The following is a 13,476-nucleotide window of genomic DNA, read 5'->3' on the forward strand; positions in this document are numbered from 1 at the left end:
GCCATTGTAATGGAAAAGTTGTTACCTAAGATGATAAGGAATAAAAAAGTAATGGCCTCTCAACATAAAGGTAATACTAAAACTGGTGTTCTACACGGAGAAAAGATATTGCAAATATGGGTCCAATTAACTGTCTGTCTAATATTGTATTTGAAAACTTCTTAAAGATGGAGCACTGGAAATTCACAAATTACTAAACTGAAATAGAACTACACAGAAAATACATAGTATTGGACATAGAAAATGGACATAGTAGTCAAATTTTGCCAAGGGTCCAGCTGAATAAAGTTCAACGGCAGAAAGCCCAAGAGAAACAGTCTGATTGTTCACATGGAAGTTCCTGTCCATGCCCTCTCCAAGCATATTTTTAGTTAACTTTTACTATGCATGTAAGCTAGATGATGAGGACTTGATTTCCTAAAAAGGCTTTATTAGCTCTGCATCATGAGAAGAAAGTAATACCCTCATCTTCAGTAAGCACTGTTTCACTTTAAATAGTGATCAATACACATTAGAGTGGTCACATTAGCATATTTTCCATATCTCACTTTCATAGAGGAATTACTAACACAGATCAGACTTAGAGTTTGAGAAATCATGCAAAAACATTCATAGTCAGACTGCACAGTATAAAGGCATGTTTGGGAACAGTCAGAAGCTCAATGATCCTTTCTAATACAGCTCTTAAAATAGGCCCAGCATTCTAGAGTACAGGATTTTTTCATAAATTTATCTTGTGTAGCCTTGAAGAAAAACCTTGCCCTTCCATGCCCACTAAAGGACCAAAACCTCTTGCTATAGCCAGACGAAACCAAATCTAAGGTACAAAAGTCAATATGGCAATTTGTGACATTTTGCCAAAGTCTTAGTCCTGGAAACTTATTTTGCTTTGTGACTGAACCTTCTACAAGAAAAAAGGCAACATGCGTGATGCTGGTTCAAAATCTCTTCCCTCCCTCTCTGCATGAACTCCAACTGGCTTCAAGCATCAAGGACAATAAAAAGTCCTTTTTCACATATGTGGGGAGCCGGAGGAAAAGCAAGGGCAACATTGGACCCCTGCTGAACCAGATGGGGCAACTGACAATGGACGCCCAGGAAAAAGCCAACCTATTAAGTGGGTACTTTGTGTCAGTCTTTCATCAGTCCCATGGGATGCGCATGCTAGCTACGGGACAGGGAGGTCCGGGCGAGGGCGATACCCTGCCCTCCATTAATGCTAATCTCGTGAAGGAACACCTTGAGAAGCTGGATACCTTCAAGCCAGTTGGCCCTGACGATCTACACCTCAGGGTACTCAAGGAGCTGGCGAGCATCATAGCCCAGCCTCTGGCACGGATCTTTGAAAACTCCTGGCGCTCTGGTGTAGTGCCCGAAGACTGAAAGAAGGCCAATGTGGTGCCTATCTTCAAGAAAGGGAGGAAAGTGGATCCGGCTAACTATAGGCCCATTAGCCTGACTTCTATCAAGGGAAGATCTTAGAAAAGTTTATCGAAGAGGCCATCCCTAATGGACTGGCCAACACCAACATCCTGAGGGATAGCCAGCACAGGTTTGTTGTGGGTAGGTCTTGCTTGACCAATCTTATTTCCTTCTATGACCAGGTGACCTATCACCTGGACGAGGGAGAAGAGATTGATGTCATATATCTTGACTTCAAAAAAGCCTTCGATCTGGTATCCTATGATCACCTCTTGGCAAAACTGGCCAATTGTGGCCTTGGGTCCGCCACGATCCACAGGCTGGAAAATTGGCTCCGTGGCCAGACCAGAGGGTAGTAATAGATGGAAGTCACTCATCATGGTGTCCTGTGACCAGTGGGGTCCCCCAAGGCTCTGGCGTTGGACCCATATTGTTCAACATCTTCATTAATGATGTGGACACTAGAGTCAAAAGCAGACTGGCCAAGTTTGCCAACGACACCAAACTTTGGGGTAAAGCATCCATACCAGAAGACAGGAGAGCGATCCAGGCTGACCTGGACAGGCTCAGGAAATGGGCAGGCGAGAACCTGATGGTGTTTAATACCAGAAAATGCAAGGTTCTCCACCTTGGGAGGAAAAACCTGCAGCATCCTTATAGGCTCGGTAGTGCTACACTGGCTAGCACTACGGAAGAAAGAGAGTTGGGGGTCATCATTGACCAGAAGACAAACATAAGCCTGCAACGCGATGCTGTGGCTAGTAAAGTGACCAAAACTCTGGCTTGCATCCATAGATGCTTCTCAAGTAAATCCCGGGACATCATTCTCCCCTTGTACTCGGCCTTGATGAGGCCGCAGCTGGAGTACTGCATCCAGTTTTGGGCTCCACAATTTAAAAAGGATGTAGAGAAGCTTGAGTGGGTGCAGAGGAGAGCCACGTGCACAATAAGAGGTCAGGAAAACAGACCTTACAATGACAGGCTGAGAGCCATGGGGCTCTTTAACCTGGAAAAGCACAGGCTCAGGGGGGAATCTGATGGTCACCTATAAGTTTATTGGGGTGACCACCAGTACCTGGGGGAACGTTGGTTCACCAGAGCGCCCCAAGGGATGACGAGGTCGAATGGTTATAAATTACGACAAGACCGTTTCAGGCTGGACATAAGGAAGAATTTCTTTGCTGTCCGAGCCCCCAAGGTCTGGAACAGCCTGCCATCAGAGGTGGTTCAAGCACCTACATTGAACACCTTCAAGAGCAAACTGGATGCTTATCTTGCTGGGATCCTATGACCCCAGCTGACTTCCTGCCCTTTGGGCAGGGGGCTGGACTTGATCTTCCAAGGTCCCTTCCAGTTCTAATGTCTATGAAATCTATGATTTAGAGGAGAGACTTGAATCCAGGTCTCCTATCTTTCAGGAGCTCTAGGATATCCTGGTGAATGGGTGTTCTCTCAGTCTCTAATGCTGAAGTTGTTCTGCTTCACATAATAAATAATTATACTAGGCGAGAGAGAGAGAGTTAGAATCACATTACAGCCTTGTGATTACCACATTCACATCAGAGTCAGGTTCTAGTCTTTTCTAATACAGCATGGGTGCCAAATTGATCCATCCTCCCAGAAGGTGCACCGCCCATCTGGGGGCAATCTAAAATGGCACATGATGGTACTAACAATATCTCCAAGTAGAACCACTGGGGAGACGCGAGTTCTGTGATCACGGGTGAGGGACAGGTACTATTCCTGCAAAATCTGTGATTCCCTAGGGTGCCATGAGATCGTTTCACAGGTGCCATTCAAGATTAGCACTGTTATGTGTGCGGAAACCTACATGATTCACAAGTCAGACCCAGAGAGTTCAAATAAAAATCCACATTGTCAAAAAAAAATTCTGATCTGTTGTAGTCTAAGCTTTCTGCAACAGAAGATTGCTATAGTATTTTTCCATAGACAAAAAAATGAGTGAAAACTGAGAATGGGCTCTTTCTGAGAGATGTCTTGAGTCTCATGAGTGTTGCCTTAAGTCTAAAAAGGCTGAGAACCTCTGCTGTAAATCCTCTTGGTTGAGGACAGATGAACATGAAAAGTGAATGCATAGTTATGAAGATATCAGCAGGAGAGCTCCAGCTTCCCCAGCCACACAAGGGAGAACTGCTAGGAAAATATAGAGCCTGTCCTACAAAGTAGTGAGATGGCTTTAAATTAGGCTTGAAGAAGATTTGAAAGGGAACAGTGAAAAAAAACCCTATAGATGAATAATAAAAGTGACCTGGTCAAATTGCTAGAATATGACAAGGAAGAGATTGTGGTAAGGGGGCCTGCAGCATTCAGAGGAGAGGCAAGAATGGGGCAGTTGGCCAAACATCTAAGATGGCTGTACAGAAAAGCCAGTGGAAGGAAACAAGAAAAAATCTCAAGTCTTAGTACTACTATGTTCAAAAATGTTATTTAATTTGCATCATACAGACTTGGTGGGATATGTCACAGGACTGGAATATGGGCACAGACAGGTAAAGAATATTCAGAAAGGACATGCAGGGGAAGGATATCTTACACTGTATCACCACGAGAGATACTTGTTTTGGTGTCCAGAAAAAGGTGAGAGGCAGACTTGTTGCACTGTCTCTTGGTAAATATAAAAAAAAAGAATGGGGCAAAAAGTGGAAACAAGGACACTGTGTAGTGCAGTGGTTCTCAGTCATGGTGGCCCAGCACCACAGGGTCTAGCAAGAACCTGCCAGTGAGATTGCCCATGTGCCTTGGTTTTTAGAAGATACGTCAGAGCCACGCAAAAGAGGCCACAGCAGAAAGGCACGGTTGCCTATATTATGTTATACAGGTAAACATGCTGCTTCTGCTGCAGCCTTCCCCAGTTGGGGAGAGTGCAAACAAACAGCTCAGCAGGATGGAGGAAACCAGACTGCAATGATTAGTTTCCAATCTGCTGCTGTTTTGCTGCAAGGAAGCACTTTGTTTGTTCTTTCATTTTTTTTTATTCAAAGAATGTGACTTTTATGGCTGCTCTTTGATGCAATTGCAGTGTAAGGTGCAAAAAACCCACAAAAATCCTACACAGGATATTCCGGAACACCTAGGCACGTTTACTTCCGAAACAGAACTGGCAGGTGCACTGCACCTTTAAGGGTAGAGAGAGAGAGAGGAGAATGAACAACCCTTAGGGAATAGGGAATGAGCCAGATGACCTCACTGTGCTACTGGTTTTTGGTTGTAACTGCATTGCTCTAAGGACATAGGCAGATCAGGTTCTTTGGGTAGATGCGGTATCTATTATTAGACCAAATGAGTAGACAGAAAAAAGTTCTTTGCAAACTTTCGGGTGCAAATCACCCCTTGTCAGGCATAGGGAGCCTCTGCTGTTCTGAGACTCCAAGGAATGAAAGAAGCTAAAAGTATGACAAGATGTCAGTGAGGGTGTAATAAATAGATAAAAATTGGGAAAACAAAAGGACTTCCTATGCCTCAAGAAGGGTGACTGAGCCTGAAAGCTTGCAAAGAGCTTTTTTTCTAACTAGCCTGTTGTTCTAATAAAAGATACCACATCTACCCAAAAAACCTTGCCTGCTCGCTGTGCTATAGTATATATGAGTAGAAAGCAAGGAGCGGGATTGCTTCATGCTTTGCACAGCACTGATCAGCTGCAAAATGTAATGAGGGACGTTTGCACTCCTCAGGCAGGTCTCAGAGATCACAAAGGTAGGTTTAAAAAAAACAAAACAAAAATCCTTTAGACAAATCCTGAGGTTGCCCCTTTAGATACCCTATGGTGCTGGCATCTTGGAAAGGACTGTTCCTGCCAGCACAATGAAAACTGCTCCCCCAGCCGAGGGAGGCAGACCCAAACTGTGTCAGAGACCATCTTGCCCGGCACAAGCAGTAAGGGAAGATCTAACTTGCAAGAGAGGCTGGAAAGAGGCATAGCTGTTGAGGCTTGTTCTGTGCAGTTTATTTTAAAAGCAGTTTTTTTGTAATAAGCCTTAAAAAAAATTAAGGAGTATTTTTAAAAATTTAAGTGACATTGTTACCTTGAACCTTACTACTTTAACCCCCGTCTCACCCCCCCCCCCCCGCAATGCTGCAGTTTCTTTTGTTACCCTCTATCAGAGTCATTTTCTGAATTTAGTGGCGCCCAGTTGAAAAGTTATGGAGAGGGTACCTTAAATCCAAAGAGGTCGAGAACCGCTGGTGTAGGGAATAGGAGAAGCGTGTACAAATAAAATGGCAACAGTAAGGCACAAAATGAGTTACAACTAGCAAGGAACAAACAGAAAAAAAAAGTTCTATAAATACATTAAAGCAGCATATAGAACCCTTATTTAATTGAAAAGGAGGGCAAATAAGAGATGAGACAGCACAAAAAGCAGTATTCAGTGCTCTTCCTGCTTTAGTCTTCACCAAAGTTACTTATGGCCTGAACTTAACACAGTTAATATAAATGAAGGAAGGGGATCGGGGGCCGTAACAGGGAAAGAACAGCTTAAAAGTGTTTAGATAAGTTAATTGCATTCAAGTTGGTGATGAAATTCACCTTAGATGTACTTGAAGAACTAGCCAAAGGAATTGCTGAACCACTAGAGATTATCTTCAAAAGCTTGTGGGGGAGGGTGCAGGCCTCAAAGGACTGGTGAAGGGCAAATATGTTACTTACTTTAAAAAGAAGAACACACAGGGCCTGGTAATTATAGACTAGTCAGACAACTTTTGGTATCTGGAAAGACATTAGGTGACTAGAACAATTAATTAAATGACCCATATGTAAGCACACAGAGGTTAATAACGCAATAAAAAGCCCATATAGATTTGGCAAGACCACAGGACGTCAGCCATATAGAAATACCTACCCTGTTTGACAGGGTCTAACAAATGAGGGGAAACAGAAATGTTACATATTTTGACTTCAGTGAGACTTTTGAAACTTTCCCAACATGACAGTCTCACAAGCAAACTAGGAAATAGCCTAGATTATATCTCCATAAAGTAGGCCTACAGCTCATAACTACTCTTCCAGTGTAATTCTTTTATCAACAGCTTGCTGGGAAACTGGGAAGGCATTTCAAGCAGGGACCTGGTAGGGTCTGCCCTGAGCTCTGTTCTATGCAATGTTTTCATTTTCAAATTTTATTACCATTGATTTTATATTTACTTTCAAATTGCTGAAAAAAATGAATAAAACATTGATTTATATTGCATTAAAAAGAGATACCATTTTGATATCCCAGATTTTCAGATTTTTTTCCTGTTATAATGCTTTTATTTACCTTTGAATAACACTTCATCTAATTTCAACTCTTTCCTCCTTCAAGAGGATATCAAAAACAATTATTCTGAAAAGTATTCAAGCTCTATAACTCCCCTCCTTCAGGTTTATTTTCATTGCATTAAGATATGCTACCCTAATAACCTGAGCAAAACTCAACAGAAACTGAGATTAAAAGTGAGCTTCATAACTTAACCCATTATCTTTTTCATTAACATTTCCTTAGGTAGGCGATTAACTTATTGGAGGCAACCTCCCTATTATACATTTTCCAAAAAGTATATCTACTTTTTTCAGGATTTTGGTGATCATGTTGTTGAATTCATCTCTTCAAAAGAAACTAGAGGTAAGCTAATATAAGCCCCATGTAAATCTAACTTTATAGCAAAGGAAAATGCAGAGGAAGAAGATCCGACTGAGTTCACGCAAGTGATACAGATGGGATTTCAAATTCCAAGGAAGACATGGAATAATACTTTGAAAAAACAAAGACTTTGGATAAAAAGAAAATGAATGGTTTGAGGTTACAGCACCTGAAACTGGCACAAGCAAGAGGGAAAAAATGTTATCCTTAAAGGATAACATAAGGAAGATTAAAAATGGCTTCTATTTAAAATCTTTAGCAGAGAGGGAGATAGAAATTTATTTTAATAGCCTTCTTACCAAGAAACACTTTCAGCCTTTCTTATGGTTCCAAGCCCTGCTGCCATTGAACAACTGGAACCTATTCCCACAATGCATGAAGCCAAAAACTACAGCCTTCGGCCCTCATACAGCACATTTATCCAGAACAAAGTTTCTGGGGTCTGAGGAGGAGATGAAACACTATTCTGCTAAGCAATGAGCATTTAACAGACAGACAGCAAGAAAACAATGCTTGTTTTTGTGGCCTGCACTTAAGGGCATGATAATAATTTCCAGAAAGGAACAAGGAACTGTTTTACCATCTTATTCATTCGACACACATAAGGGAAGAAAACATACCATGGATGGACAACTTTTCCTAGAGAGTCCTCAAATTTAATTGTTACCAGAGTATATAACGCTTCTCTGAGATCACTGCATTAGGTATTCTCTGCTACTGCATAAAATGAGTGAAAGAATGAAGAGGGAAAAAATACTTCAAACTATAGAAAAACAGAAGGCATACTTTTGTGCTTCCAAAACATAGCTGAAAGCTTAATTTCACTGAATACCAGGCCAATACACGACTGGTAAACGAACATCTCTTTGCTGCTCATTTTGTGCTATTTTACCTTTAATTTAAAAAGTAATTCCAGCTAAACTCAGTTGAACAGCATAAAGCTCTTGATATTTTAAAGCACTTTGGAACAATTACTTTGATGGGAGCCCTTGACAGTTAAATGACTGTGTTAACTGAATGTTATAGAAGACGCAATGATTTTTAGTGAAATATTGAATTTAACCACAAATGAGGAAAACCAGTCTTAAGCACCCTGGGTTCATTTGAATAATAATGTCTCATTTATAAAGCTCAGTGGACTTTGTATTTTCTAATAATCAAGCTATTAGCTAGTTAGGCCAACTTGAGATTTCTCATCCTATTTCTCTACATTCTTGTTTGGTTTATATCTTATTATGGTTTTTTAATCTAAAAAGCCGATACAAGAGTTTATAAACTTGCAATAATGTGTGTGGCACTTGTGCAATATTTTATTACAAAGGAATAGCATGACAAATGAGAATTAATTTCTCAGCACAAATATTCTGGCTTGTTTTTTGACAGGATTCTTTAAGAAGAATATGGCGCTCAAAAGGGGCCCAATTCTGTAATCTTTAGCAAAACAAAAAACTCCTGGTAAAGCCAACGCGATATTTTTATGAATAAAGCAACTAGGATTAGGGTCACACAACATGCATTCGTTTATTATACAACATTCTCCACATAGCTATGATTCCACTTATTTACTTGCAGGATGTGAAATGGCATTGGGCTTTCATGATTTTGCATGACTCTCTCAGGAGATCAACACTGAAATAATATTTGTTACAGCTCAATTTTTTTTTTAAATTGCACTCCAGCATAAAATGGAAAACAAGGTGCTATTCTTGTGATGCCAAAATCCCGCTTATTATAAAACTTTATTTGTTGGGTGAAAAATAGGAATTGAAAACAATTCACCATGAGTTCATTTCCCAGTAGGTTTAAAAAGGGAAAAATCTCAATGCTGAAGAAATGAGGCTGAAAAATAGGGATGCTATGTATTCAGTTTCTCTGGTGAAATGAGGTGGAATGACTGTTTCACAGTAGAAAGGCCAACAACAGACAGGAAGGCAATATTTATTGGGATCTATGGCCTGTTTAAAGCTTTTAACTCCTTTGTCTGACACTGAAAACATTGAAAAATATTGTAGTTGTAATACTTGAAGCTTGTTGGGAAACGGAAGACTTCAGGTACGTAAATTGATGAAGTAAGATCTTTGTTGGAGCATTAGTCAAACAAGATAACAGGAGTGACAGTTACAAAGCATGGTTACGAGATCACAAAATCCTAGTTAGGTCCATTTTAGCCGCCTGATATTTTTATTCCTTAGGTGACTAGCCTGTTCTCCTGTAAGTTTTTCCATACTATATCTGGTGCCCAATGCAGTATTGGTGCAGATTTCCTTGCTACAGAGCCCTGGGTCCAGGATGTTCAATATCATTTACTGATGCAGGTGTGTGAGCTCATTCATGCTAATTTGCTTGGAACCTGTTCCCACTGCATTCCACATCTTCCATGCTTAAAGAAACAGCTGTTCCACATAAAGCTCTCCGGTTTTTTCAAGAAGCAATCCTGAGACATTATTACTTTATACAATGCTGGACTCCTGGCATTTGCAGCTATAGAATCTTCAGGCTATACCATGTTTATTTCCTCACTGATAATGTTAATCATGACAGCGGGGATATTTCAACCATGTAAAAATGTTAGGATTCCCTACACGAGTTAATTACTTTTTCCCATTTTTTTCCCTGCCCATTTTAGAATTTCCAAAAAACTAGAGTAGTGATTTTTTTCTTTACAAGTCAGAAATGGTTCACTGAGCAGACTGACACTATTTCGTTTGTAAGAAGCAGCTATGACTCTAATATCATTTTCACTCCAGATTCCCAGCTAATGTATCTGGGGATCCTGATGTCTGCATTTACTAAGAGACATCTGCAACACATATAAGCTGGCCCTCTGCATTTCCATAAAACATGGTGAAAATTTTGCCTTGATTTTTTTGCAGCTGCTATGCAACAATGATAAATTTCTATATACTCACAGATGTAGAAATATTCCCGGCCTGGCCTGAACTCAAATCCTAGTGAGAACGGAGTGAAGAGCTGGAATTTTTCTGAGAACTTCAACGGTCCATTTGGGGAGTGAGGCCGATTACATTCCCACCTCTTGAATCCTTTGGAAGTGTGATCACAGGAACTGTAGCCATCGAAATTCACCATGTAAAGAACGTAGCGTTCAGTCTTATCTTCTGGTACTGAATCCTCATAGTGAGGACAGAACACATCTAAATAATCATTGATGCAGACATCAATGTGGTAGTCCCCTCTCTGGAATCTAAAATTAAATGAAAATTCAGACAAAAGACAAGCGTTACCTTACTATAGAGCTCTTACTAGGATTATAAAATTTTAATTTGCACTTTTTTATGCTTCAGCCTCAACACACATTCTTAAATAAATCTTAGAAATTTGACTCTGGGTGTAAATGGATGCAATTCTACTAAAGTCAGACAGGCAGAGCCAGCTTTTACAGGGCCTTGGTCATACCTTGGGGTTCATTCCTTTGGCATACAAGAGTTGTTTTCTTTCTAATGCATTATTGCCAACTCCCATGATTTTTGGCGTTGTTCTTAAAATCTATGCTTTGGGAACATGAAAAACTTAGCTCTTTCTTATATCTTTAGCTACGTGTATATATAGAAGGTTGCTTATATAAGAAAGAGCTAAGTTTTGCACATTCCTGAAGCATACACTTTAAGAACAATGTCAAAAATCATGAGAATTGGCAACACTGCTAGTGTTTACTAAGTTAAAGTCTATGCTTTCCAGTAGTTTTCTGAAGAGGATTTTTTTTTATAGTTCAATTATAATATTTTAATTGAAAATTAAGCATGAAGAAAAGAAAGAGAGAAATACATCCAACTCAACAAAATAGTACCTGCATATTTATCAACTCAGAAAATGCAAAAAACCCAAATCCACACCTCTCCCTTGTATCCAACTGTAATAACTTCCGCATTGCAAGCTGATTTGGCTGTATGTACTTAGAGGTACTACAGCAGTAAAAAACATTTATTTTTTCTGCATTATTGGCAACCCTTTGTCATGATACAAGAGAATGCCTCCAGGGTGTAGATGGACCCAGTATAGACATTGCTATGGTCAGATACCAGGATTTTGGGATAAAAATTATCAGCACTCAACTTAATGTGACAGTTCTGAATAAGGGTCAAATAAGAATTGTAGCACAAGGCACTGGCCCACATGAACTTAATATCATTATTATTAATAATGATTCTTTAGACAATCAAGAGCCGAGGCTTTGCTAATGTCACTTACTGTAGCTCTCTAATGCCAGGTATAGTTTCTAGAAGAAACTAGAAGAAATCCACTGCTTCAAAATGAGTCTACCAGGATACACTGAAAGATTCCCTAAGCCAGTGTTTATAAGTGTCAGCGTGGCTAGGGACAGACATTCAAAAAGCTGGAGCCTGACTGAGTCAGTTTGCAACTGTACAGACATTCTGTCCAGACTGAGGAAATACAGGCACATGCCTCCAGTTGCTGAGGCCAGGAGCTGGGGAGTGCTGCAGGGACTGTGCTGGGCTGGCACTGCCAGTCCCAGTAGTAACTCGAAGTGAACTGGTCAGGGAAAGGTTGAATGCAAAGTGAATTGGCTATGCCCTCCTCCCTATCCCACCAGCATGGACCAGGGCTGGGGGGCTGGGGTCCACCTGGCACTCCCCTCTTGTTGCTGCAGCGGCAAGGCCAGGGGCACAGTGAAACAGCAGCTGGCATGGCCCCTGAGGTGGGGAAGAGGGGGGAAGGGAGTTATTCCCACTCTAGCCCTACTGCCCTGGGGGAAAAATCACAGCAAGGTCTGCCCACTCTGACTGCTGCCACTGCCGCTTGCTCCGTGCGTGGGGCAAGGGGTTGGATAAGCCCACTCTTGCACCCTCCAGCACATGCCAGAGGGAGGAGGAATAACCCTTCTCCCTGCCCCCATGCCTAAGGCCCCTGTCAGATGGCCTCTGACTGCACGCCTGGCTCTACCACTGGAGTCTCTGCCTTGGTGGCTGGGCAGAGCCTCTTCCTGGCAAAGGGGCTGCAAGTGGGGGTCAGCACTGCTGCAGACTACAGTCAGCAATTGCACCGGGGCTTGGAGGGGGCCATTGTCCCCACCAGCACCACTGCCACAGCTCATCTGCGGCAGCTTTCACCATCTCACCCTGCCCCTCTGGGAAGGGGCAGCGCAGCCACCCCGCCAGGAAGAAGCTCATGCTCCAGGACACTGTGGCAGGGGCCACTGCCCACATCACGGTCGCTCCCTCCACACTGCTCCAGGAGTGGGGCTGGGGTCAGAGGCGCACGGCCCCTTAGGCATGGGGCAGGGAAGGGGTGTTATTACCCACTCTGCCCCTGGGGGGCTGCAGCAGGATCTATCGGTCCTGACTGCCACCACCACTGCTTGCAGGGAGCAAGCAGCAGGATAAGCCTCCTCTGCCAGATGGAGGGGGAAATAACCTCCCTTCCTGCCCTTTGCCTAAGGGACTCTTCTGGCTAGGCTCTGGCTGCTCCCCTGCTCTGAAGTGGTGAGGGGGCAGTGACCCTGACAGGGGCAGCAGCCCCCATCACAGCCCCCTATCTCTTTTCGGTGGAGGAACACGCTCTGCACGTGTGGGGGGGATGGAGAAAGCTGCCACAGATGAGTGGCACTGGGGGGCCATGGATCCTTCTGAGCCCTGATGCCACCACCCACCCAGTGGCAGTGCTGACCCCTGCTCGTAGCCTCCTCACCGGGAAAAGGCTTGCACTCCCCAAATACCAGGATAGAAGCTGCAGCCTCATCAGGGCTATGCCCCCTTGCCACTCCAGCAGCAGGGTCAGGGGCCTGGCCAGAACCTGGCCAGCAGAGCCTCTTAGGTGAGGGAGCAGGAAGGGGCTTATACTCCTGCTTGCTCGATGCATGGAATGAGTGGCGGCCATGGCAGTCGGGGGAGGGGGGGCAGGTCTGTGCTGGTGGGACAGGGGAATTAAACCCCTCCCTGGCCAATTCACTTGGAGCTACTGCTGAGGTTGGCCATGCCCCTCCACTGAAGCAGTCAGCAGACACATGCAGGTCTATGCCAGTGGGATGGGGGTGCAGGGAGAATGGGAGGGGTGGAAAATAAACCTCTTCCCTGGGCCACTGTCTGGCTATGCCCACACCCCTACCTGTCCCTGCTTCGGCTGGGAAGCAAAAGGGGGTGGAGGGCAGCCCTGTTCCACTGGAGCAGATAGCCCAGCCCAGAGAGCATGCTGGGATGCTGGGGGACTCTGGTTTAAGTTAAGCTGTCTGGAACAGACATTGTATAAACCAGTTTGAGTTCAATCAGTTAAGTCTGATACTATATTCAACTAGATTTATCATCTCAAACTGGTTTCGGCTATTTTGAAACTGGTTTATGTGCATTGAACTTATGTTCTGTGACAGGTTTAAACCAGTTTCTGATCACTTAAACAGGTTTATCTGTAATGTCTGTCCTTAGCCCATATGTCAGGTTTTCGT

At 43.0% G+C, this 13,476-nt stretch overlaps 1 protein-coding gene across 2 annotated transcripts in view; it reads right to left on the reverse strand.

Annotated features, from left to right (window-relative positions):
• The window catches only part of EFNA5 (ephrin A5), a 251,416-nt gene that overhangs the window by 41,295 nt on the left and 196,645 nt on the right, over nucleotides 1-13,476 (reverse strand). For both annotated transcript variants that reach the window (XM_090038354.1, XM_090038353.1), the window contains exon 2: nucleotides 9,971-10,263. In XM_090038354.1, the coding sequence (XP_089894480.1) occupies nucleotides 9,971-10,263 (293 nt within the window). The remainder of the gene's footprint in view (nucleotides 1-9,970; nucleotides 10,264-13,476) is intronic.

Source organism: Crocodylus siamensis, chromosome 3, assembly GCF_052110815.1.
Source record: "Crocodylus siamensis isolate JL-2025a chromosome 3, ASM5211081v1, whole genome shotgun sequence".
NCBI classification, from domain to species: domain Eukaryota; kingdom Metazoa; phylum Chordata; order Crocodylia; family Crocodylidae; genus Crocodylus; species Crocodylus siamensis.